The sequence below is a fragment of the Notamacropus eugenii genome, chromosome 5 (assembly GCF_028372415.1).
Source record: "Notamacropus eugenii isolate mMacEug1 chromosome 5, mMacEug1.pri_v2, whole genome shotgun sequence".
NCBI lineage: Eukaryota > Metazoa > Chordata > Mammalia > Diprotodontia > Macropodidae > Notamacropus > Notamacropus eugenii.
Window position 1 is genome coordinate 266,103,592 of NC_092876.1, and position 26,946 is coordinate 266,130,537.

The following is a 26,946-nucleotide window of genomic DNA, read 5'->3' on the forward strand; positions in this document are numbered from 1 at the left end:
ACATGATAACTTGATGATATTTATTTATTATTTTAATCTGCTGTCAGTGTTCTACAATCTCTACCATATAACTTAGATTTTTTTTCTCTCCCTCTACCTCCTTTCCCCCTGCCTCCCAGAGATGGCATACAATTTTATACAGGTTCTACACATACATTCCTATTAAATACATTTTCACTATAGTCATGCAGTGTAGAAGAACTAAAATGAATGGGAGAAATCACATAACAAACCAAAACGTAATACAAAAGAAAATGTTCTGTTACACTCTGCGATTGAATTCCATAGTTCTTTCTCTGGATATGGAAGGCATTGTGCCTTAAAAGACCATTGGGAATTTTTTAAGTCCTTGCATTGCAATGAAGTACTAAGTCTACCAGAAAAAATTCCTCACACACTGTGGTTGTTGCTGTGTACAAAGTTCTCCTGGTTCTGCTCCTTTCATTCAGCATCAGATCATATAAGTCTTTCCAGGCCTCTCTGAAATCTTCCTGTTCATCATTTCTTATAGCACAGTAGTATTCCATTACATTCATATATCATAATTTGTTCAGCCATTCCTCAATTGATGGCCATCCCCTTGATTTCCAGTTTTTGGCCACCACAAAGAGAGTTGCTATAAATATTTTTGTACATGTGGGACCCTTTCCCATTTTTATGATCTTTTGGGGATACAGTCCTAGAAGTGATATTGCTGGGTCCAAAGGTATGTACATTTTTGTAGCCCTTTGGGCATAGTTCCAAATTGCTCTCCAGAATGGTTGGATCAACTCACAGCTCCACCAACAATGAATTAGTGTTCCAACTCTCCCACATTTCTCCAACATTTATCATCATCCTGTTTTGTCATGTTAGCCAATCTGATAGTTCTGAAGTAGTATCTCAGAGTTGTTTTGATTTGCATCTCTCTTATCAATAGTGATGTAGAGCATTTTTTCATGACTATAGAAATCTTCAATTTCTTCCTCTGAAAAGTGTCTGTTCATATCCTTTGACCATTTATCAATTGGAGAATTGTTATATATATTTAAAAAGAATAGCAAGTTGTACGTAACAGATTCACAGTTTCATGTATAATCAACTTTTTTATTCTACTATGTTATGGAAATGTTTGTTTTATCTCCTAAATTAAAAATAAAATAAATATAAAAATTGATTTCTGAGTATCTTTGAAATTTGTATCCTCAAGAACTTATTTGCTCTAGGTTCAACTTCTCTTTCCAGTTTTATCTAAGTTCAATTGATGCTGCTTCTAAGAGTATATTGGTACTGAGGTAGCACAATTTGGTCATTGCCTTTCCACTTATCGCTGTAAGTGAAAACAGATCATTACAGAACCATGACAGATCTATTGTATTTCATGCATTTGTTGTGCACCTTTCAGTTACACAAATGCTCTTGGAATAATCTGGATTAATTGGATTTCACATCAAGCTCCTTAGAGGCTCACTTTCTTCTTAAATATTTTTTGCTTTGTTAGATGACACTGCTCAGCTTCTGTCACACTTGTCCAAAACGTTTTACAAATGTGTTTGTACTCTCCACTGATGTTTCCCTTGACTGCCATGTCTCTACTTGGTAAAAAGATGAAAATTCACTCTCTGAGGTACCTCCATCCTCTCCATTGTTGTGATTGCTTTAGATTCATGAAACTCTTCTAATAAACTGTGATCAGCAGATTCAGTGTCTTAATTTTGTCCCTTTTCTTCTACAGCTAAAAATTTTTCTGTGTTGATAGCTTGCTTAACAGGTCAGGCTGGAGTTGCTATAATATGACAGTATATTTTTATATCTATCCTTCCCCCATTCTCCTAATTTGGCATTGTCTTTGACCTTACTCTCACCAACTAGTGATACTGCTCCTCAAAGTCAACTGAAATGATTGTTGTATCTGTTTCTTTTCTGTTAAGAAACTGTTAATTTAATTTCTTCAAATGTTGCTAGAGAAGACCATGACAATGCCCTCTGATTTTCTTTTTCATGAGCCTTCTGCAAGGCACAGGTAGTCTATAAGTCTTTGGCTTCTTGTTTACTGGTCTTAAATCACAATAACCAAGACAGAGAGTAACGGCCAAAAAAAAAGATGTATTATTCAGTGTGTTCTATTTTTAAAAAGGCAAGTCTTTGTGTAATTATTTTAAAATGTTTCCCTCAAAAAAAGGCTCAGTTCTACCTAGGGCCATGCCTCTGTGTCCCTAAAAAAATTGTTGAACATCAAAAATGTACACAGTCAACTGGTTTTTTTTTTGTCTACATAGCAGTAGTCACTGAATTGAATGTACCAATTAACTGTTTTGGAATCATATAGATATAATCTGAGTATCAGTCAAATGGGAAGTAAAAAGTTGCAAGAATTTGATTGAGTCCATAAAAATATCTTTCCTTAATTTCCTAAAATAAAATCTGAAAACTTGAATAAAATCATAATAGCTAATCCAAGTTATTGAAATTTACAAGAAAAGAGTTTATAAATAAAATTAAGCCTAAACTACAATGTGTAATTAATTTTTCCATTTGCATTTACATGGTATAATTATTATAGATTATAATATTAATTCAAAAATATCTATGGAAAATTTACTATCATCCAAGAAAATATGCTGAGATATTATTTTAAATAAAACAAAATGTCATCCCTGTTCTCATGGAGTTTGCAACTTTCCCTCTTTGAGATAACTGTAAAGCAATTCTTTTTTGTTTCCAAGATTAATATCACCTTCAGTACAGACTTCCTCAGTTTGCTGTTTTGTTATTCTTCCCTAAAAGCCATTTCTACTTCATATACAGCACATTGATGACTAGAACACAAGTGTCCAAGTGTGGTGGGTGGTTGCTTTGTTGATTCCAATAAAAATAGATCATCAAATAAATATTGACCTGTTTGTCCCATTTTACCATTCTTTGTTGTCCTTGAGCTATTTCCTTGCATGTATGCTCTTGGGATAATGTGGCTCACTGAGCGTTAAATGAGACAATGAATGCAAATTTAACACACTGCAAAGCTCATAGTAATATGTAAATGTGAGTTGTTATTATTTCGGTCTCATTCCAAGTTTTCTGTGAATTTTTTTTTTACTTCTGTTGCTTTTTGCTAATTTAGAAAAGAAATACTGCTCATAATATATCACCATCCTCCTAGTAGTATTTTATAAATTAGTTTGTCTTTTATAATAGTGTTTTTCTAGGCTTCTATCTCTCATGGCTTGCCAAGAAGACTGGGTATTTGTTGAATTAAACTTGTCCCTAGGCCCCTTTTATTCTCCATGATGTATAGGTAATTTTTATATTAAGACTTTTTATAAGAAATGGTGATACTATAAGGAATATCTTGGCTTTTTTCTATTTCTCAATTTTTAGCATCAATGGTTCAGTAGAATAAGGTCAGCCTGAGGCTACTGCTTCATGATGTTCCATAATTTGGTGTTGATTTTGACCTTCACTCTAATTACTTACTGGTTGGACAGTAGTATAGGTAGGTGATTCTAACATAACCAGTAACTTCCTGCTTATTAAGAGGCAGTCAATTTCATTATTTTGAATTTTGTGTGGAGAATCATTTGCTTGATTAAATGAGATAGCCTGGTACCATAGCAGGCACTTAATAAATGCTTATTCCCTTCCCATGTCCAGAATCTTGTAACACTTTTCTGGTAGACATGAGACTCCTGAGTAGTTCACAAGCTTTTGGCCACTTTTATTTCTCAAATCTGAGCCATGTTTTCAAATAAACTTTTTTTTTTGTTATCCTCTTCTGTACTCAGGTTTTTACTGAAGTAATCAAATATCAAATTATAAGTTGGTTTGGTTTAGAAGATTTGGCAAAATCATGGTCAAATTTAACTTCTTATCCTCAGCATTAGATGCTGCTGCAGTTATCTTCACAAGAACCTTTTTGCTTAGGTTCATCACAGAAACTTGAAGACAAAAAGAACAAGTATCTCATGAAATGATGTTTCTTGAAACAAAGTTCATCAACTTTGCTAGCCTCTCTAAAGAGAGTAATGGACCCATCCTTCCATGTAGTTACAACTTCTTTTCTTCTGATTTTGTTTATCATAACAAAAATCTATTGATTTTTTCAGTTTGACTTAGCTTAGATATTGATATGTTGGTCATTGGACAAATAAGATATTTAGCATATTGCCAGTTAAGTTACCATGTATGGACAGACTAAAAAATGGGGCAGTTCTTGGAACCTATTGCCCTTTTCTGTTACTCCACCACTGTTACCATGGAGAAGAGAGATGCAGAGAGGGAGGGTCATTTAAAAGTTTTCTCTATTTTCTTGATTCAGCCACAGCCAAAAAAGTTGTCAGCTAGTGGGCTGACTCTCATTTGTTAGCTAATTTAGCTTCTTCCAGGGAGGGCAGATTGGATTGGTCACTGGAACAATACTTGAATCCTTTACACCATTGAAAAATTTTCCAGGGTTTATTCTCCACTAACATAGGATTCAAGAGTCACCTCCATAGCACAATGAAGCATAAGTGCAAGACTTTTTTCCATTAAACTATAAGATCTGAAAATTCAGTTTGATAAATACTCATTAAGCACATATATACAATCACTGTGCATTAATGAAGAGTAGGTTGGTTTACAATTCTATTACCACCCAAGTCTACATTTCAATAATGAAAATAAGCACATTAGTAAAATAAAAGCAGTTTATATAATAAAATTGTTCCTTCTCCAGAGCTAATTAGAAGTCAAACTAAAAAGATAATATAATTAAAGAGATTGTCAGAAGCATCACCTTCTAAAAATCAATAAGAAGGATGGAGGAAATTTCAAAAAAGAGAAAAAGATAATTTTCAAACATCTATGACATGCACACCACACCAAAACACTTCAGTGAAAAGGGAAAACTTCTGTCAGCAATCTGAAGGTTCTCTTTTCGTGATGACAACTACACATTTCATCCTTGTGTCCTCACAATGCCTAGCACAATACCTTGCAAATAGTTATTACTCAAAGTATCTTGGTTGAATGAGTGAAGTAGAATGACTGAACTGCTCATCGCAATGTTTAGGTAATACATTTCTTTGCCCAGTATTGTCAAGCTTCTGTCACGTGAACATTTACCTCATGTACCCAAAGGCGCTTGATTACATTTTGGTCTTCTGTGCTTTCAGGTCTTGACAAACAAACGCCCTGAATGACACGAGAGAAATCACGCAGGTTGAACAGGTAGTGTGATTTAGCTGGAGTTGGTAAGAGATTCTTCATTGCTTCCTTATACACAACCATAGTGCTATTGACAATCATGTCAGTCAATTCTGAAAACTCTGACGGGAAGCTGTAGCTAAATAACATAAGAAAAAGTGTAAGGAAAGCACAGGGTACATTGCACTGTTAAAACAAAGATGGAGACACTTGATGATGGTGATGATATATTTATTTCTGAAGAGTTCAAAGTCTTTGACTCCCAAAATAATAGGGCCAATGACAATAATAAGGATAATAATAATACTTTGTTTCTTTCAAAGCTATTTCAAATTTGTACTCTTAATGGACAGTCATGGCAATCCTAGAAAATCAGTAAGGTATACGTTATTTTTATTGTATGTAACTTATTCAAGGTCACTAAGGTAGTGAGTTGTAGAACTAATAGATAAGAAACTAGATTAGGCCTTGAAGTCAGAACTTCTCCCAATAATGAAATACTTCCTTCTATGACATGGTTGTAGCTAATTCTCTGTGATGAAAATTAGTCAGAAGGTAAAGAGAAAAGGAAAAAGGAGGATAGGATTTAGAGCTGGAAGAAATTTTAGAGATGATTTGGAATGTTCTTCCTGATTTCACAAATAAGGGATATTAAAGGACTTTCTAAACTCACTCATATAATCAACAGCATTAGGCCTGTAGCTGAGGTACTCTGATCCAGTGATCTCTCCATTCAAAGAGAGAAAGTGAGAGTGAGAGAGAGAGAGAGAGAGAGAGACAGACAGACAGACAGACAGACAGACAGACAGACAGAGACAGAGACACAGACACAGACACAGACACAGACACAGAGAGAGAAGGAGGAAGGGACATGTTAAGGGAGAGAGGGGGAGGGAGCCAGAAATGTGTAGGTGGAATATTAGTTTTTGAAGACTGATTCTTTGTTTCTGTGGTATCCTGATTAGGAATCAGTGCAGCTTCCTTCTTCACCATTATCTCTGAGTAAATGTGAGAGATGGCCATAGTATTATGGACCACTAGGATAGCTCAACCTAACATGCATTTACGGTTAAGGTGTCTTTGGCGATGAATTTTGTGCCACTTATATTAGAACTCCAGGAAACATGTTCTATGGGTTATCCATGGATTTTACAATTCTCCACAAAAAAGAAATCTACTTACCAAATATTGAAATGCCAGTTTAAGATTCTAGAGAAAATTGTATACATGGCAGTATCATTAAATTCATTAATGGTGATCATATTAAAATGCCGCATATATCGAGGAGTGACTGGATTTCTGCCACCACCTAAATATCGGAAAGTCTAATGTTAATAATAAAATGAAACTTCTAAGTGCTGATTTAATTTTTAAGATTGTACATGATGAAGAAACTTGCCAGATGGTAAAATTTACACAGAATAGATTGAAGCAAATGGTAAACAGACATCTAATCAATTTTAGCCAAGTTGACAGTGTCTGGATAGCTTTAGACTGTGGCGTTGTTTTCACTTTATCAGAACAACTGGCATCTGTAGTTCTGTGGACTTTGTCTTAGGTTAGGTTGAAATCTCCAGGGGAAATCAGATCTGACAGACAAATTCAATGGTTTTGTTTTTCATGGTACATTTACATGGCTAATCCCTGCATTAGAGACCAGAAGCATCAGATTAAACCTTAAATCTGTCAGTGAATAAGACTAAAATCCAATTTGTCTATATTGATATAGCCAGAAACTCAGCATTCTCCAAACTCTCCAAAAAGTGAATTTCCTTGAGTTTTGATCAAGTAGCTTGTATGGTTACCTAATTTTACTTACCTATTGGATTATACTCATCAAATGTTATAAAAAGAGTAAAATATCAAAATGTGAGGCCTTAGTATCTACTTCAGATAATAATGAAAACATTAAACCTTACTATATATAATTGATATATATGTTTCAGAAAATATTTAAAATTATATCATATTTCGTACACACTGGGGAAATTTGTTAAAATAATCCTTTGGCAAATCTTTTTGTAAAGGATTTTTAAAATGTGAAATCACTTCCTAATGTATCTTTCATGTAAATGCAAATTTAAAACTATCAGATTTGTGTAACATAGGGATTATGTTCCTGAAAAACCTGACAAAACAAATTCATGCAACAGGAGGAACTGAATCTATGGATTTAATGTAAGGTCCATAGCTTGAGAGCCTAAAGGCACCTTGCTGGTGCGTTCCCCACAACTTCTGCCCCATTTTATAGATGCGGAAATTTAAAACCAGAGACTCCATGCCACTTGTCCAAGTTGCCTCAGTAAGCAACAGAGCCAAATTTACTCCAGGTCCTCTAACACCATATTCAGTTTTCCTTCCCCTGTACCATACATATTTTTGGAAGTCATGTGTATGTGTGCCCTGTAGAAACACAGCCTGGTGCCTAGCTGTATGGAGGAGGTTTTCTAGACTCAGCTTTGTCTTCTTTCCCTCCGTACAGGGACCAAACAGGAAGTATGTTCTCTCATCAAAAAAATATGACTCTACAGGTTGTAGAATCCTTTGGCCCTAGCCTGACAATATTATTCTGCCCCAGAGGGCCGTGGAATGGCATAAAAAAAGGGATGGAAGCTTAGAGGGAGTCCATGGAACTGGGAGTGTGTCCCTACTCAAAAATATCTCGCACATATATTCCACCACTTAGATACGTATTTGGGTCAACAAACTTCTGTTTGCAAATATACCTATGGTGAGTGAAGCCCAAGCTTATCAATCATTCCCAGAGTTGATCAATTACTCTGAATTACTTTAACCAGACTGGCTAAAATTTAATTGACCTTTAAAAAAAAAAAAAAGGTGAACTGAGCTCTGTGGAATATGATTTTTTTAACTGGGAAGGAAGGAAATAGAAGGGTAATTGAGAAGAATGGGATGCACCAGCAAGAGCAGGTTTTAAGGAAGCCACAATAATGAGCTTTGGACAGGGTTAGGAGGCAGCAGGAGTGTGCTGGGTGCCTAAGAAGGATGCAAGAGTGAGTATTAGATGGTAGAAAAAAGAAAAAGAAGGGCTTCCAAAAACAATCTTGGTCAACTTTGCAATTTGGCCTAGTGCCCTAGTGATGGGAACAGTGCCAATGAAAATCATCTACAGATTGATAACGTCTAGCACATAGCGTCCACATAAAGCACTATTCTATGTAAATTAAAATATTAATCAGATTGGAGTGGTGGTAGGGAGCCGATGGGTAGTGACAGATGAAAAAGGAAAAAAAGGAGCACCAGTGCAGCATTAAAAAATGTAGAGAAAAGAACAGAATTCTGGAAGTTCAAAAGGGGATGCAGAAAAGCAGGGGAATTTTGGTATTACTGTGTTAAAATTTAATGTAGGTCTTTAAAACTACATAATAGAAGTTCACAGTTTCATATATACTCCCTTTATGTTGTTCTCTGGATGCTGAAATGTTAATGTGGGTTGATATTTGGTAAGCTATAATTAAAAAATTAAACATTACACACATGCACATATATGCATATATAAAGGCTGGGAGCAAAGCTCGTATATGACCAATGTACAGATGAATCAGTGAAATTCCAACCTGTTCAAAGTAGGAAGAGGGGTGGGTTGGAGAACTCATACTGTCTGCAGGATACTATGTTTGTTTGTTTTTTAAATAGCAATTCAGAGAAAACTAACCTGGAGGTCCCATAGCACACATGATTTGAATGTCCACTAGTTTAATCATGGAGCAGTCTTTGAGATCATACCAGTTCCAGTGATCTAACCACTGACGAAGTAATTCAACTGGTGGCTGAGCCCCATATACTTCCCGAGCTGGCATGTTTACATCATCTACAAAGACAACCTAAAAATTTAATTAAAAACATGAGAATCCTAGATTATAACCCAAATTTCAGAGTCATTGTGCTAAATATTTCATATCATTTTTATTTAGATAAACATAGAGAAAAATCTTGAGGTACACTCTTCTGCTCAAAAACCTTTAGTGGCTCCCTATTAATTGTGGGACAAAATATAAATTTCTTAACCTGGCATTTAAAGCTGGCGCTTATACAATTTGGCTAAAATCTGCCTTTACATCTGTCTTTTTCACATATTCTCTATTTCAGTCAAACTAGACTTCTAGCTGCTTCCAAACTTGACAGTCCATCTCTACTTCTAACTAGTCACCCAAGTTGTCTGATCCATCCCCCACTCCTTTGCCTAGAACAACTCTCGCCTCATCTGTACTTCTCAGAATCCTTTTATTTCAGTCCTAAACTCAGCTACCATTTATGTTGTACAGCCTTTTCTGCTTATCCCAGGTGTGAAAGCTCTTTTCTTCCTCAAACTACTTTGCATTATTCTTGTCTGCATATGTATTATGTACTCCTGATAGAAAGAATGGAAACTTTTTCAGGATAAGGACTGTTTCATTTTTATCCTGGTATCTCCATAACCTAGCACAGTGCCTTGCTGATAAAAAAAACAACTACTTAGGATCCTAAAAATCTATGATTTAGAGTTGGAAGTCACCTCAGAGCCATCTAGTCCAATCCCATCATTTTATAGATGAGGAAACTGGGGCCCCCAAAAGATTAGTGGCTTGACCAAGATTACAGGAGTATTAAGCGACAGAGATGGAATTTGAACCCAAGTACTATGCTCTAAATCCAGTTCCCTTTCCACTATATTATGTTGCCTCTAAAAAACTCATAAAAAAAAAACACAGGAAAAATGTGAAGCTCTATAACTATGCCTATGTATTTGTAAAACTCTCATTCTATATAGTGATTACTTCAAACCTTTTCCTCTTTTAAGAGCCCACTCACCACAATGAAAGCATACCAAGAAGCCTACTACTTCATGAGGGAAAACTGGATTAACTCTTTTAACTCTTCTCAACATATACCAGGAATTTCTCAGTGTCTTCACTCATTTTATCCCCTATCCATCCTGTCTTGAAGGACAACTCCTTGTCAAAGCCAGGTCTTCAATCTGCACTTTTCCTCCTTCTGCAGCACCTTGTTCCATGAATTATCACCTCTCTCAGGCATTTTTAATCTTTCCTGCTCCACTGATTGCTTTTCATCAGCCTATAGAGTTAAGTATTCGAATCTCTTTAATCCTAAAAAAAAGTCTTCCTTCTACCTTTCTACCCCACCAGTCAAACTGTAAACGGAAAAGACTCATTTCTGTCTATAAACAGGTTCGACAGCTAGAACTCAATGCCTATCACTGAGTAGTTAACAATTAAGGTTGGCTGAATTACATCAATTTATACTACGTATGTATCTTGGCAATGTGAAACAAAATCATTCTTGCCAACTGGGCTTTATTATCTTGTAATTTAAGACAGGTTAAGGAAATCTATAAGGAGCATAAACAAGCAATCATTTATAGAGCAATTCTATTTGTTTCACTAAAGGGAAACAAGACTTTACCCAAGGGGGTAAAGTCAAATAAATAGTAAAGATAATTGTGCATATAATTTTGTCAAATACTCTACTCTCGAGGAAGGAATACTTTTTTTGTTTGAATTACATGACTTTATATGCATGTCTTTTAATCTGAATTATGACTTAAATTGTAATATACAATTTTGTTTTAAATGCATAAAAATGTGGTTAATTCTGATTATTTTTTACTATAAAGTCAATAAAGAGAAAGTAGGGAGCATAGATGGGCCATTTTATTCCGATGGTAATAAGACAGTCTGAGGCTTTGGAGGCTGGTGAAACAGTCAGCTAGCATTTATTAAGTACTTACTGTGTATCAGGCACTGGGCTAAGTGCTGGGGATACAAAGAAAGACAAAAAATAGTCTTTGTTTTGAAAGAGCACATATTTGAATAGGGGACACAGTACATAAATATCTAGGTGTGCAACACACACACGTGCGTATATATTATATCATGTATAATGAACCTAAATACATACACATATAGAATATATGAAGATAATCTGAAAGAAGGCATTATCAGAAAGGAAATAAATTATCAGAGGAAAATTATCAGAGGAAATAAAAATAGGGAACAAAAAGGAAGTAGAAAATTATCCTTATTTCAACTAGAACAGATACATGCCTTTAATATTACATCTTTTCTGTTGAGTAATAATCCTAATCAAAATTTCCATCACCATAATTTTCACATCAGTGCAATAGGTTTTGTACTCATTTTTTCTCATTACAAACTAAATAGAAAAATATAAATCCTATGTCGATCTAGACTTTGTTAGTCCTTTAAAAATACAACTTGTTCTAATGATAACTGCATACAAGTAGCAATTTACATATTGTATATGTAGGAAAAGGGATACATTACCATTCTCTTGCCCAGAGGAGGACCGAAAACTCCCTTTCGCCTTTTGTCTAGCTTTGACATGATGATGTTCTGAGTTTGAGCTGCAGTAGTCTGTGCTGAGAAGTTAATTAGCAGGGGTTTATAGATGTCTTTGTCCAGACTATTTAAAAGAAAATTCTGTAACAGGAAAAAATAGTGTATTTATAATTTGTAAATTTAAGCATTTTCAAACAAGAGTAAACATCATTACCAATGCCTGAAACTCAACAGATAGAGGTTTCATAACAACTTTAAGCATGATTTAATTATATTACAAATCACGGGGTAATAGGTTGAGTTTTAAAATGTTGATGTTAAATTGGATTTCCTTAAAAAAGCAATTCTTTAGAGACTCAATCATATCACCTGTAGATTATGCTGATATGTATGTACATATATGCATGGCTATTTGTGTGTGCAATAAGCCCAGTCTTGCCTCATTATAAATACTCAGGAGCTTTAAATATTTCTGACCCAAACCCTTTCATAAAAATTTGGAAGATATTTGAAATTAGCCAAAAATGGCAGAGTAAAAACTGACTCCCTAGACTTCTCTACCTTCCAGTTCCCTTTTGTGTGTTTATCTTCTCCCTTTAGACCCTAAGTTCCTTAAGGGCAGGCTCTTTTCTATTTGCTTTTATTTGTAATCCCAGTGAGTTTCACAGTTTTGAAATACAGTAAGCACTCAATAAACGCTTTATCTATCTTTTTCTAATACAAGAGGACCAATGATTTGTAGGCTGCTTTATCAAAGGTAGTTTTGGAACCAGTTTGTTCAGGGTTGACCAATTCAGTAATTGTCTTCTGCAATTAAAAATTGGTTTAATATTTTATGGTAGCAAAGTACAACTTTTGAAACTGACAAGGAGCTATGTTTGGCTTACATTATTCCAAGAAGAATGACTTCTAAAAGCAGAATATCTTTAAGTAAAACATGTGACAAAGAGAAGACCTACACATACAAAATAAAGTGACAAGTTTTAAGAAGATTTTTTTAAAAATTCAAGTGCTGAAATATCATTCTAGACAAAGCTAGTTGAATGAACTGAGGGAAAGAGAGAATGGGCTTGATTATCCTCACTGAGTTTTCACCTCACTTTGTATGAATAAAGATACTATTAAATCATAATACTACAAATAAGATTTTTCAAATGTGATAGATTTTTTAAATTGGATAAAATTTCTTTAAACATTTTAAGACGTATTTTAATTTTTTAAATTTTAATTTGTATTTCAAACTCGAAACATCCAATAGAATGAGCATTTGCATACATATATATGTATATGTATGTATGTGTGTGTGTGTGTGTGTGTGTGTGTGTGTGTGTGTATGGATATGGATATGGAGAGAGGGAGAACAGAAAAAGCACATGAAACTGAAGTTCTCTTATCCACATCCTGGTTTCTTTTTAAGGACATAACATCAACTTACAGATTCAAGGCTGTCCTACTTGTTTGGTCTTATTCTAACATCTCATCTGTTCTCTTTACATTTAAAAAAAGATCCCTCAATGACTGCCTTTCCTTTCTTTGGTTTTCTTTTTGTGATCCTTTCCCTATCTTCCCTTGCCCTCGTATTCCAACCCCAACTCCTTATTAGGAAAGACAATAGGAAAAAAAAGCCAAAAACATTATGTGATTAATATAATCTACCTTATCGTCGAATCCCTTAAATGTTCTACGTGAGCTATGACGTTTGAAAATCACTTGAAGCATGGTTTTGATTAAAGTGAAAAAGCCTATTTGTTGATCAGTTAATAAATATTTATTATTACGGGCCTACTATGTGTTAGGTGGGTTACAAAGTGGTAGAGTGGATAGAGAGCTAGGCCTGGAGTCAGGAAGACTCATCTTCCTGAATTCAGATCTGGTCTCAGACACCAGCTGTGTGACCCTGGGCAGTTTCCTCATCTGCAAAAGGAACTGGGGAAAGAAATGGCAAATGCTCCAGTATCTTTGCCAAGAAAACCCCAAATGGGGTCACCAAGAGTCAGACGTGACTGAAAACTCAGCAACAACACTAATACATGCTTGGCACTGTACAATGAGCACTGAGGGTACAAAGGATGGTAGAAGATGGTTCCTGTCCTTGAAGAACTCCCAATACAGGAGAAATAACATGAAAATGGACTATACAAATAAGCTATATGCAGAATGAATGGATAATAATCAACAGAAGGTAGGAAATAGAATTAAGAAGGAAAAGGCTTCCTGTGAATAATAGCCTAAATAGATTTCTTTAACGACTGATTTAGATTTCATTTCATTTAGATTTCTTTCCATAATGCAATAGTATGCTCTCAAGCATTATTGTTTCTACTCTCTACACTAAGAAATATGAAATACCTACCATCTGATCAATTTTAAAATGGACTAATTAAAGACATCATTCTTTGATTTTTGTGTGTTTGTGTGATATTATCTTGACATGAAAGTTAAAAGTTTACACTTTTGTCATTCTAATTTTTCTAAATGGATTAAATTCTTCAATAATTCAAACGTTCGTGTGTTCATTCACTTCACTGACACAGACTGCAAATCCTTTATTACTTGATAGATAGTCTTCTGGAGTTGTGTACACACATACACACACACACACACACACACACACTTCAGCCAATTTGATGATGAAGGACGCTGAACTTAAGTTCATACTTTAGGCAGCTGACACTACTGTTATTTTTTCCTTTCTCTAGTATCTACCACTGGCATACAAGTGATAACTGGGGTCACTTCCTTGCCACGGTGAGTTACCATGGTTGTATTTTTAAAGTACTATTTAAGTATGACTAATTGATATGAGATTGATTCATAACTTTAATTAATTCAGGTGAGTTTTAATTATGGCTACGGGCAGACCCAACACAAACTCTATGTTGTTTACATGAGGCAGGAGTCTAGAAGCATACTATCATACATATTCATGTGATTTCTGTTTTCCTTGATATTTTACTTCTTCCTCTCATTTACTAAAGAGTGATGTCTAGTTCAAGGCTATATAGAAGCTATTGAAAATGTTAATTAGAATTTAAATCTCTAAATATGTTTCCTTTTCTTCAACTCCTTCCATTCCTGATAAATGTCCATCAAAATATCATTGATCTCTAGAGCCTAACTAGCACAAATATAATTTATATTTTAACCTATCCTATTCTATATACACATACACATGAGATAGATTATAATGGAATAGAAGTAATAAAAAATAATATCTGAGAACAAAGTAGAATGAGTTTAAAATAGAAATATTATATTTAATGTGTTTAAAATAGAAATATTATTCATAATGAAAGTAGAACTTCAGTGAACTTAAAATTCAGTTCTAAGAGAAGTACTTCAGGTAGCATGATTTTATAAGTATCTTGCTGATCCTCTCTCAGGACATGTGCTTGGCTATAGTCAAATAAGAGACAGTTTCCAGACAATATATTTTAATTTACATGCATTCCAAGTATAGTTTTGCTAGTAACCATAACACAGTAAAGTTGTCTGATGTCTATTTATTGGGCAATAGTTAAACAGAAAGGTCTAGTGTCTTTAAGGAAATTATGCTAACAATCAGATAGAAGGACTTCTCTTACTGAAAGGGGAAGGCTGAAGAAGTATAATAGATTGGCACCTTCTCTACAACTGACAGAATTAGAAAATTTCTTAAAGCACTGAGAAGTGACAGAGATAGTTGGTGTCTCATTTGGAATTTGAAGTCAAAACCTTTCTAGGTTTTACATCAACTCTCTTGATCTCCTCTATAACATAGAAACTCTCAATTTTAAGTCTTAAGCCAAATTGAATTTTAGGTTTAATTATTTATATGGGGCAAGGGCTGTACCTCATATGTAACATGGGGTGTCACTGTGTGGCTCAAATGGAAGCAGAATAGACCTCGTTAACCTCTTCTAATCCTACTTTTTCCAAGTGAGATTTTAACTCCTGCCAGGATGGGGAGCATGAATTGGGGGCCAGAGGCTATCACTATGTATTACCATAACCTCAGTAAGAAAGGAAATTCTGGGCTAATATTATATCTTTTTGATCCTTATATATTAGAGTGGGGGATGTGGCTTTCAGGTTTAATCTAAACTAGGTTTAATCTGACTGTTATTTCATTATTGGGGAAAGGAGGACCCCAAGTTTTATATCCAAGGCTTGATTCCTTTCCCACCAAATAGCAATTCCACAGGGAATACACATAGTAGGTAGTCATGAAACCCATTTATCCACGTTGAATAGCAAAACAGAAATCAGAGAAAGTATACATAGGAGGATATATACCAGACAATACAGAGTAAAAGATTTCTCCCATTGTAGGGGAGGTAACTCAGCTCAATCAAGCAAGAAAGTCTTGGCTCTCATCCAAGGGGAAATTCCCAGAGTCTCTAATATAGCAAGCTAGGGAAAGGGACATGATGGTGCCAGCTCTTCTCCTGTCAGCTTCTTCTCAGTCTTTTCCTGAAGGAAAACTCAAATGAAGTTGGTTTCCTCCCTCCTCTCTTGAAGCTGGAAGCCAGGAACACCTAAAGTGACTGCAGAGTCAGATGCTACTAAAAGAAAACTAAAAAACTAAAATTAAAAAAAAAAAAGACTGAAGAGACTAAAAGCTGGCCCAAAGACCTGAAGAAGCTTGAAGCTTGATGAGATGGGAGAGAATAAAGCTCACTCTTATGTTCTCACCTGTTCCACCTTTCCCTTAACACTAGCATGGGGCACATCCACCAAATAAAGAACATAAGATTTTGGGACTGGGGTTGCATATGCAAATTACATGACTTTCTGGGCTCATTAGCTACGTACAGATGTTTAATACAGCTAACATCTTGTAAATCACCCCAAGATTTATCCATCAACATGTTCCCTCATTTTTGTTGTTGTTCAGTTATGTCTGATTCTTTGTGATCCCATTTGGGATTTTCTTGGTGAAGACACCGGAATGGTTTGCCATTTCCTTCTCCAGCTCATTTTACAAAGGAAGAAAGGAGAGAAACAGGGTCAAGTGACTTGTCCAAGGGTCACATGACTAGGAAGTGTTTAAAAGGTCAGATTTGAACTCAAGAAGATGAATCTTCCTGACTCCATGTCCAGAACTCAATCCACTGCAGCGCCGCCGAACTGCCCACCCTCACCTTATCCTTGCTGTAAACTAAATCTTATTAAAGGGGTTAGCCAAGTAACTAATCCTTTTAATAATTTTATTAATATTTCATTTGAGTCACCTAGGAAATGGGATTTGTATGTGCTCCTAAAGTAGCATTGCTTTATTTAATGATTTTATTTTGTGATCAGTATTATTCCTCCTGTTAGCTTGCAATTGACATGTGATACTATCCTCAAAATCCTTCACTTGATCCTTCCAACTCTCACAAGCTATCATCCTGTATCTCTCCTGCCTTTTGTGGCTCAACTCCTTGGGAAGACTGTCTCTAACGTGTGCTGCCACTTCCTTTCTTCTCATTCTTTTCTTAACTCGCTAGAATCTGGCTTCCAATCTCATCATTAGACAGAAACTACTTGCTCCAAATTGACCAGTGATCTCTTAATTGCTAAATCTAATGACCTTTTCTCAGTCCTCATCCTTTTTGACCTCTCTACAGAATATGATATGATGATCACTCTCCTTTCCTTGATACCCTCTTTCTCTAGATTTTTGGGACAGTACTCTCTACTGGCTCTCCACCTACCGATCTGATGGTTCACCTTTTTCTTAGGCTCCTTGGCTCGATTTCCATCCAGGACATGCTCATCAGTCATAGGTATTCCATGGGACTCAGTCCTGGGCCCTATTTTCTTCTTCCTCTACACTGTTTCATTAGTGATTTCACCACTTCCAATGGCTTCAGTTATCATCTCTATGCTGATCATTCTCAACTCTAACCTTTCTGCTGACCTCCAGTCTCATATCTCCAATTGTCTATTGGACATCTCAAATTGGATATCCCATGATATCTTAAATTCAATATGTCCAAAATGAATGTCATTACTGTCTTCCCCCTCAAACTCTCCACTCCTCCCTAACTTCCCTATTGCTGTCAAAGGCACCACCTTCTTCCCAATCTCACAGACTTGTCACCTATGTGTCATGCTAGCTTCTTGTTCTTTCTTACCCACATAACTAATCTTGCCATGGTCTGACTTTATCTTCATATGCCCCCTTCTTTTCTTTGATACTGCCAGTAATATGGTAAAGCAGAAATGAGACATTGGAAGGAGAGAGTTGAGGCTGATGAAGATGAGAGAACCAGACATAGGAACTGGGAGCAGGGAGATTAGGCAGCTGCAGATTCAATATCACTGGGGGAATAAATAGGGTGGGAGTTTGCTAGAGAGAAGGAATGTTTGAACAAAGTAGTAATATATAGCAACAGCTTCACTGATGATGGCAGGGAGCAAAATGCTCCCTATCTTGACTCCTACTCAATCTCAGTTACATATAATTCAATCCAACAAATATTCATTGCATATCTATCTTGTATACTGCTGCTGTGGGAGACACAAAGAAGACAATCACTACTTTTACAGGGTATAAGCTATATTATAGGGATATGACAAGTACCCAAATAACTAAAATATAAAGGAGGACATGATGATTACTCTTATAAAATGCTAGGACAGGATTTCTCAACTCTTTTTTTGTGTGTCACAGATGCCTTTGGTAGTCTGGTAAAATCTATTTATCCCTTCTAAGAATAATGTTTTCAAATGCATAAGATAAAATATATGGGATTACAATTAGATTGAAATAAAGATGTAACTTTTTTCCATCCAAGTTCATGGACCCTCTGAAATCTATCCATATTTCCCCGGATCCCTGTGTAATCCAGGTTAAGAATTCTTCCTATAGAGCTTTATGGTAGGAAGAGCTAATATCTGGTTGAGATTATACTAGGAAAGAATTTTTGAAAGAAGTGGCGTTTAAAGGATGAAGAGATAGACCTAAATCAGGAAGAGGGCTCTAAGTGAAAGGGGGCAGTTTCAAATGAAATGAGCAAACGTGCAAAGATAAGAGAGCATGGAAGCAGATTTTGAATCACAAGATCATAACTCTATCAAGATCATCAAGGTAATAAGTATCAGACCAAGGATTTGAACTCAAGTCCTATGACTTCCATTGTACCATGCTATTAAAAACTAGGTCATTTTGGCTATCATATAGGATATCTGCAGAAGGTAGAAATAGTAGGTAAAATGAATGGAAGAAAAAATAGGGAAAGATTACAGGGAGTTTTGAATACCAGGTAAAGACAAACGTCTTTACTTCATTTGATAAGTAATATATAGTCAAGAAAAGCTTTTTTAGAAGGAGAATGACCAGATCAGAAGTACATAAGCTGACAGCAATGTCAAGACAGCTTTAAGACAGAAGAGAAATTATAGGCATGATGACCACTTTTAAACTACTGCCAAACCAACGAAGGTCTGGACTATGGCAGAGGCAGTGGAAAGGGAAGGGCCAAGGCAGAAATGAAAGACAAAGGCAATAAGTTTTGAAACTGGATGAAAGAGAATGATGGAACTGTCACTGAAAATAGGACAGTCAGAAGGAGGAGTGAGAAAAAGTAATTCATCAAGCAAGAGGCAGTTTTGGTGGAGCAGTGGATAGAATGCTGTGCCTGGAGTCAGGAACACCTGAATTCAAATCTGACTTCAGACACTTGCCAGCTATTGTCAACAGGGAGTCACAACTTTACAGAATTTAGGTGAAAACTAGATTTAGTCCAAGAGAAATAAACATGCATATAGAGCCCATACAGAAGTTCGCATATTTATGATATTAGGACAAAGGAAGGAAAAAGAAACACAAATCTTCACCCAAAGGAGTGTGCCATGAGAAAGGGAAAGGTGTAATAAAAATAGGAAAAGGATAAAACCCCTCCCAAAGGGGAGGAACAAGGCAACATCATAAGCCACATTCTTTTCCCTTGGGAACTGCTAGACCATGAAGATAGGATGATCTGCTTATCTACAAGAGTCTCAGCAGTACAAGTAATTTCTCAGCTTAGTGCAGACTGACTGCACCTGTCTTGACTCCCAAGGACAGACAAGGAGGCCAGCTTGGGATGTAAACAACACGTTATGTCAGCTCAAGGTGGGGCTTTATCCTTGATACATTCAGAGCCTCCTGGATACTCTAGGTCCAGTGATTTTAGAAAATATGACAACTCAAAAAAACAAGTTCAGGAGACTTCTTAACATTCCTTGACACAATGAAACCCTGGGATACTTAACTTAACTTCTGCTTACTACAGTTTCCTCATCAGTAAAATTGGGATCATAACAGCACCTACCTCCCAGAGTCGTCATGAAGATCATATGAGATCATACTTGCAAAGTGCTTAGCACAGTGCCTGGCACATAGTAGGTGCTATGTAAATGTTAGCTATTATTATTATTATTTCTACAAACAGCTTATGAAATTTAGTTGTGTGACATTATTGTCACAGCTTACACAAATTAAAATTGACACAAAATATGTAATAAAAAAACAGTTCAAAGGAGATTACTCCTGTGTAATTGAGGTTATTGATTAGTGGTAGAAAAGAACTCTTAGTAGAATATCAATTGTTTAACAGCTGTCAAAATTAATAACTACGTACCCAACATTCTCTTTGGTAAAAGCATAAAAATACTTCAAGTCCATTATTACACACACACACACACACACACACACACACACACACACACACTCACCCATCTAGCTCTATAAGGTTGTTCTTGTTACTATTTTGAAAGTCATACTATTCATTTTAGAATGAAAATTTCTGTAACAACTTACAATGATGTACACACTCTTCCCAGTTCCTGTTGGTCCCACAAATACTGAGGGTTTCTGATGTGTGGTCAACAAGCCCATTAATGTAGAATATCTAATTGTGTCCAGAGTTGGCACAATGATTTCATTAAACATCACATCTCGAGGAATAGGAGGAGCTGATCGCAGTCTGTCTACCCATGCTTCCCATCGTCCTATTCCCTGTTTTCCACAAATAGTCAAATGTTGCACGTTAGAAAAGCATTTGTTAAAGAGAGGCTCTGCTCAGTTTTATAAAGGGAAAAACATGTGTACTATAACATCAGATGTTTCCACATCTGCTTGATCCTTAAAATAAGCAACACTGAGTTTCAGATTTAAACTTTAAAAATTCGAGAAAGAAAAGCAAACAATATTTTTATATAAAGCAAGAGAAAAAGCTAAGAACTATACAAAATTTAGAAAAAAATTTTAAAAACAATTAAGAATCTCAGCCCAATCAATGGCATTGAGAAAACTGGATTTAGCAACTGGTTAAAATAAGGTATGGAATTTCATTAGGTAATTTGAGCCAATAATACTTTTTTTCACTCACAGACTGTAAGGACAACATAGTAGTACAAATTATAGTGCTTTTAAAAATAGATTTAATATTAGCTCAGATTATCTGAGTAAGAGAGGCTTACCACAGGGTTTCACTGTGGCAATTAAAATGGAGTCAAATCAATGAGCCTAAAGACTAAAAGTTTATTGTATAAAAGTATATTTATAAATCTAATATTTACAGAAAAGAAAAGTTTCTAACAGGACTCTATTATTTAGCCAACAAAAGTTGCCCACAAACAGTCACGTAAAAGGGTTCAAAACTGGATAGTTTTAATCTGAAGTGTGGTCCCAACAGTTAGATTAAGTGATGTTCAGGCCCTGGCATATTTTTTAGTCCTAAAGGCATAAAGAAATGAGCAAAGACATGATAGATATTTGCCTAATCATTTAAAACTTCTATATGTACTAATAACATAAAATCATTATGATTTTAAATGAAAATCTCTGATTAAGTAAGATATTAAATTAGTGTGAAATACTTGTTTTAATGAGAAAGGGCAGATCACAAAATAATAGTAAGAACTTCATGGAAGAAGCAGCACAGAACAGCAGATGGAGCACTACACGTGGGGTCAGGAGGACCAGGGTTCAAATCCTAAGACTATTTACCAAGTTATAAACAATTTGTATTTTAGTTATAGACAAGAGGATTTCCACACAAAAAAAAGTTGCAAAAATTTCCTATTTATGTGTATAAATAAGCACTATAGTATAGTGCTAAGAATACCAAATTGCAAGTCCGAAATCTAAATACCAGGGCCATCTTCACTATATACTATCTCCAGGACTTTCAATAAATTTAATATCTCCTTATCTGTGAAATGGGCATAACGATAACTGTCCTGATAACCTCATAACGTTGTAAGGCTCAAATGAGTATGCATGTGAAAATGTTTTGTGAATTATAAAACACTGCTGGATGCAAGATCATGATGATTATTCTATAAAATATAAGGAAACAGCTAACGTAGCTTTCGTCCATAGGATAATTAAGGTACCAAAGCTTTTATTATATTTTTAAGAAATCAAAAGGTCAATTTTGTAATTATTACATCGTATTTTAAAAATTTTGAAAACTGTACAAGATTGTAGTCTAGTTGACAAAGTTAAAATATACTAACATGCAAATCTTGACACCAATGTTGGTTAACAGTCATCATACTATATGATTTTCAGAAAAGAAAGTTAACTTTTTTTTTTTTTTTTTTAGAAATCTCACCTCACTGATGAACTGATATTCATAAATTGTTCCTTCATCTGGAAATGGGATAGTTACAGGTTTTACAGGAATCTTTTCAGTACCACTCAGCAATTTGTATGTTCTTCTAGTTTCATCTGAAATTGGGCCATTCACTAATTCTCTAACAATTTTATCAAATCTCAACCGGTCGTCTTCTTTACAACTAGCTCCAAGAGACCAGGTCAATGAAAACAGAAAAATACCCTATATTGGTGGAAAATAAGTTTAGAGAAATACTTTAAATATTTCATAAAGATTGCAAATAGAATTTTAAAATTTATTTATCATTCAAATGGACAAAAAAAAAAAAAACAAAGCAAGAGTTTAAACTGTTCCACCAATAGTGGCACTCTAGTATACTGTGGTTTCTAATCTTTACCTCTTATGCTCTATATGATCATTCAGCTTCAATAACAACAATACTACTCATTTTCAACATTAAGTAGGAAGATGATCATTAGATGAATGAACTAAGAAAATATGGGATTTTGTTTTTTAATGATTAGTTGCTAAAAATAATAGCCCTTACCTCAAGTAAAGAGTAAACTTCACTATCACCTTTGGTCTTAGCCTTGGCCTCATCAGCAAAATCATCCAGCAGGCAGTCCATTAGATTCATTAAAGATTTAACTAAATTTGTATCTGATGTAGGAGACAATTCCTTAAGAACAGAAAGACATAACCAACAGAAGTATTTAAATTTGGCATCAAACATGCACCACATTGAGTATAGGCCATAATCCAACACAGCATTCTTGCTTTAAATTTATTTTGCAAACAAACAAACCAAAAAAAAAAAATAATAACCACTATATACTAAAAATCTTCAAGGAAAGCAATTACATTTTAAAATATAAAACTGTTATGATTTTATCAATACAATAAATTAATGAGAATCAAGCTTAAGTCACTTAAAGATATATCCACATCCTCATTCATTCAGAAGTCATACATTTCACAATAGGTAGGGGATATATTCTTAACTAAATAAAGAATTGAGGTAATTACAAAAAATGAAACAGACAATTTTGATTACATGAAATTCAAAAGCTTTTGCATTTGCACACAGGATATAGAGGGAAATAGCTAACTGAGAAAAATGGTTTTTAGGTTAACTTCAATTTTTATTTTTAAAAAAATTCTTAAAAACTTCCATTTTTCCTACCTTTGTATGTTTTCTAACAAATTCAACAGCAACTGGGATCATTCTGTCAAATAAGTTTGTTAGAAATCCTTTCTGAAAAGCATTGATTCCAACAGGTAAAACATTTAACCAGGATAACATCAAGGGTCTCCAGCCCAACATCTGAGGCTCCATATAAATCATACCACATCTGGAAACCTGTTGGGAGAGATGAGAATATAACTATTCATCTTCAAGATGACACTAATGAAAGGAATAAGCTTATACGCATTATCTACGATAACAAAAACATATCTGAAAAGTGCTCTGAGGATAATTTTAGTCCAAATTCTTAATCTATGATTTCCAACATGATTAGAAGTAGATGAGAAGGAAATACTATCTGAATCCCAAATTTGCCATGGAATGTCAGCATATTAGTAAAATATTTTGTTTATTTTAATATAGTCTTGGTCAAGAAAAAATTTCCTTAGAGGAAATAATTTGTTGGTTGCATTAATATTTTTTATTTAAAAGACATTACCAAATTACCACATTACATTAAAAATTTCATACTTTAAGTGTACGAAAATAATAAAATGGAAGACTTACTGTAGCAGGTGAAGCCACTTCTAAATCCATCGGTTCAAAAATTAAGCTCATTTGTGGTGACATTTGGATGATTTCTCCACTCATTAGACAGAGCTTTTTATTATCATCCAGAACAGTATTCATATTCTCAATCCAAACTGCATCCACAGGCCCATCAAAAATCAACCATTTCCTATCTGGAGACTATATTACAGATTTAGGGCAAAGGGAAAGGAAAAGATAACATTTTTAACATTAGACCAATAATTAAGAAAAATTATAAAACCACACATGACAATCAAAAGCAGCAGTATCCTGATAATTAAACTGAAAATAAACTGAAAAATGTCAATGTGCCCTCTGACCCAATTTATAACTGAAATAAATATACTCATAACAGAAACCTATCTGTGGTATTAAATTATCAAGATGTATATAGCCTCTTTCCTCAAATTAAAGTTGCTAAAATTTAATCATTGCCAATATTCTCTTGATCTCATATCTGTAGAATTCCTTATGGTGCTTTAGGATTAGAAAAATAAATCTGGTACTGAATCCAAACAGTAAGGGAATTCTCATTTGAATGGTTTACCAGATCATTTATCAATAGTTCTCTATTAAAACCCTTTTTTCTTCTTTTCCTCTAAGTGTGTGCATATGCAAACAAATACACCTAAAGTGAACTGTGCTTTGCTACCTTTACAAAAATGACCCTGGAAAGTAAGATATTATCCAAGACAATATCGTTAGACTGTTAAAAAAAATTTAATATTCATGAATAGTTTCTAAAATCAGAATGGTCAGGAGGACTTTAGGGTTCAAGAGAGACAGCAAGAGCAGAAATTTTGCCTACTGGTGCTAATCATACTGACCTTCGCATATGAAGCATTCCATCAACCAGTATGAAATTTTAGTTATAGTAGTGATAAATGCAGCCATTCTACTGCTTTCTTATTTGGTGTTCATCAAATTCACCTTCAAACACTAAGCTATATATAGCGCCAAATTGGACTCAACTATTCCCAGTTCTTGTCCTGTACTTTCCCACCTCCACACATTCATGTAGGCCATTCCCAATTCCTGGGACATTTTCTCCATACCTCCAAATCTGCTAAAGTCCTTCTCACTCAAAGTCCAGTTCAGAGACCATCTCCTCCATAAAGTTTTCTCTGAGACCTGTGACTTAAAGCCAGTCGGTCAACCAGAATTTATTGTTTACTACTTGCTTGGCATTACCCTAAACCCTAGGGATACAAAGAAAAACAAAAAACACTTCCCTGCCCTCAAGACAATTTAATGAGGGAGAGAATAAGTGAAAACTAGATATATACAAGATATGTGCAGAGTAAATGGAAAATAATTTCAGAGGAAAAGGCATTAGCATCTGGGCAGGGGAGCAGAAAGTCCTATAGAAAGTGAGATTTGAGTTGAATACTGAAGGTATTCATGGAAAGAGAGGTGAGATCTCTTCCATCCAAAACTTTCTTAGAGTAATTAATGTAGTGCTTTCCTTTGTACTTAACCCACTGCCTCGTATCACACTTACTTATGTACACTCTCTATACCCCTATTAGATCCCAAGTTCCTAAAAGGAAGGGACTGTGATGTTTTTTCAAATCTGAAAACTAAGTGTTAAATGCAATTATTGTGGTTGTTGGTCCTTTGTTTTTGAAGAAGGTCAATGATATCACAAAGGTGCTGCACTGACTTGCATGTGAACTGGATTTAAGTGAGGCAGAGGTACACTAAGTGGTCATCCTTACTCTTTCTTCTACAGTCAAAGTCCAGCAACAAGACAAAAATGAAGACGACTGGTGAAAAACAAAAATTAAAAAAATAAAAAGATGACTGGTGATGGCCCAAGATGCAGTGAAAGACGTTGGCTTCTTCAATGTCTAACCAGGCTCCACAGCGCCTACTGCCTTCATGGCTCTTCACGTAGATTGTTCTCATTCACCCATTCTGCCAGGGGGAAGTCTTCACATACCTGGGGTAGACATATCCCTAATTTACCAACAGGTTTGAGACCTGTCAGTTACCTGGATCCCTCTGCCAAGATGGTTTTACCAGCTTGAGGCCATTACAAATGCTACAGCTTCTTGGAGTCACAGGTGAGAATTGAGTGATTGTGGATACCAAAGGTAGAGGTGAGCAGCCCTGAAAAAAGGTTCAGCAAGCCCTCACACCATAGGAACTAATCCTCCGTAAACACTTCAAATACCCAGTTAAATTCAATGCCTTATATATAGCAGTTGTTTGATAGATATCTATTGAATGGAATCCAAGGGTCAACTTGCTTGGACCCACCCAAAAGCTAGGACCAGTTCTGGCCCTCGGCAAGAAGTTTTATAGGAAATCTCTATTTTAAAATGTAGTCAGATTATTCTTGTTAATAGTCATTATTGGTTTCTTTCCCTATTTTCTGACCCCTATTGCTTCTATTCATACACAGGTACTTGACCACCTGTTGCCCAGATACTTGATGAGTTTCTTGACCCCTTCTAACTCTGTTCCATTGATAGTTTCTGCCATTGTATAAATCCTAAAATCCATGTTTTCCCTGCTGGATGCTTCTTACACAGACTTTCCTGGTCACTGCCTCATATCAATGTATTACTTGCCACCTGAAACCCAGCACTGATACCTAAGGAAATCTAAACTCTAAAGTTAGGCCTATGAGAATCCTAAACTGATAGACCATTAGAGACCCCTATGATTTCTCAGGAAAAGAAGAGTCCGCCAGGAAACTGGTGAGGAGGAAGGGGAAATGATTGAGATAGAATCCTTGCATTGGGGGAGGAGGGTGGGTTCCCACTGATGAGTTCCCCTATTGATTCTGCGAAAGATGTTCAGTGAAGGGATATGGGGAAGTTGTACTGGGTGTGGTCACAGGAACCACGTGTCTTATCAGGAGTCTTTTTGTAAAACCCTTTCGCTTGTTAATGGCATTAGCAGCAGACACGAACTACACCCTTCCTCCACTCCCCACCCCGAAAAGAGCTGGGAACTGGTAAATCCTCTGTAACTTTTCCTTCTATGGAAAATCATCACTTTTCAAAGATCTGGGAATGAACCCTGCACTTATCATTATTATTATTAGAGTATACCTAAAGAAAACTAAAGACAGAAGTGGGAGCAGACAGAAAAGATGAGTAAA

At 35.4% G+C, this 26,946-nt stretch overlaps 1 protein-coding gene and 1 long non-coding RNA gene across 4 annotated transcripts in view; one reads left to right on the top strand and one right to left on the bottom strand.

Moving 5' to 3' along the window:
* The window catches only part of DNAH7 (dynein axonemal heavy chain 7), a 282,757-nt gene that overhangs the window by 125,923 nt on the left and 129,888 nt on the right, over positions 1-26,946 (bottom strand). For all 3 annotated transcript variants that reach the window (XR_011967739.1, XM_072612713.1, XM_072612714.1), the window contains 9 exons: positions 23,811-23,993; positions 23,241-23,417; positions 22,605-22,736; positions 22,055-22,279; positions 20,254-20,451; positions 11,469-11,624; positions 8,840-9,008; positions 6,346-6,472; positions 5,083-5,302 (listed from right to left, as the gene is read on the bottom strand). Coding sequence is in view for 2 of the 3 variants with exons in the window: in XM_072612713.1 (XP_072468814.1) it covers positions 5,083-5,302; positions 6,346-6,472; positions 8,840-9,008; positions 11,469-11,624; positions 20,254-20,451; positions 22,055-22,279; positions 22,605-22,736; positions 23,241-23,417; positions 23,811-23,993 (1,587 nt within the window). In the remaining variant the exon portion in view is untranslated. The remainder of the gene's footprint in view (positions 1-5,082; positions 5,303-6,345; positions 6,473-8,839; positions 9,009-11,468; positions 11,625-20,253; positions 20,452-22,054; positions 22,280-22,604; positions 22,737-23,240; positions 23,418-23,810; positions 23,994-26,946) is intronic.
* LOC140506029 (uncharacterized) overlaps positions 1-26,946 on the top strand; it is a 121,934-nt gene that overhangs the window by 73,816 nt on the left and 21,172 nt on the right. Inside the window, exon 2 of the long non-coding RNA XR_011967740.1 lies at positions 5,133-5,210. This is a non-coding gene — a long non-coding RNA (uncharacterized lncRNA). The remainder of the gene's footprint in view (positions 1-5,132; positions 5,211-26,946) is intronic.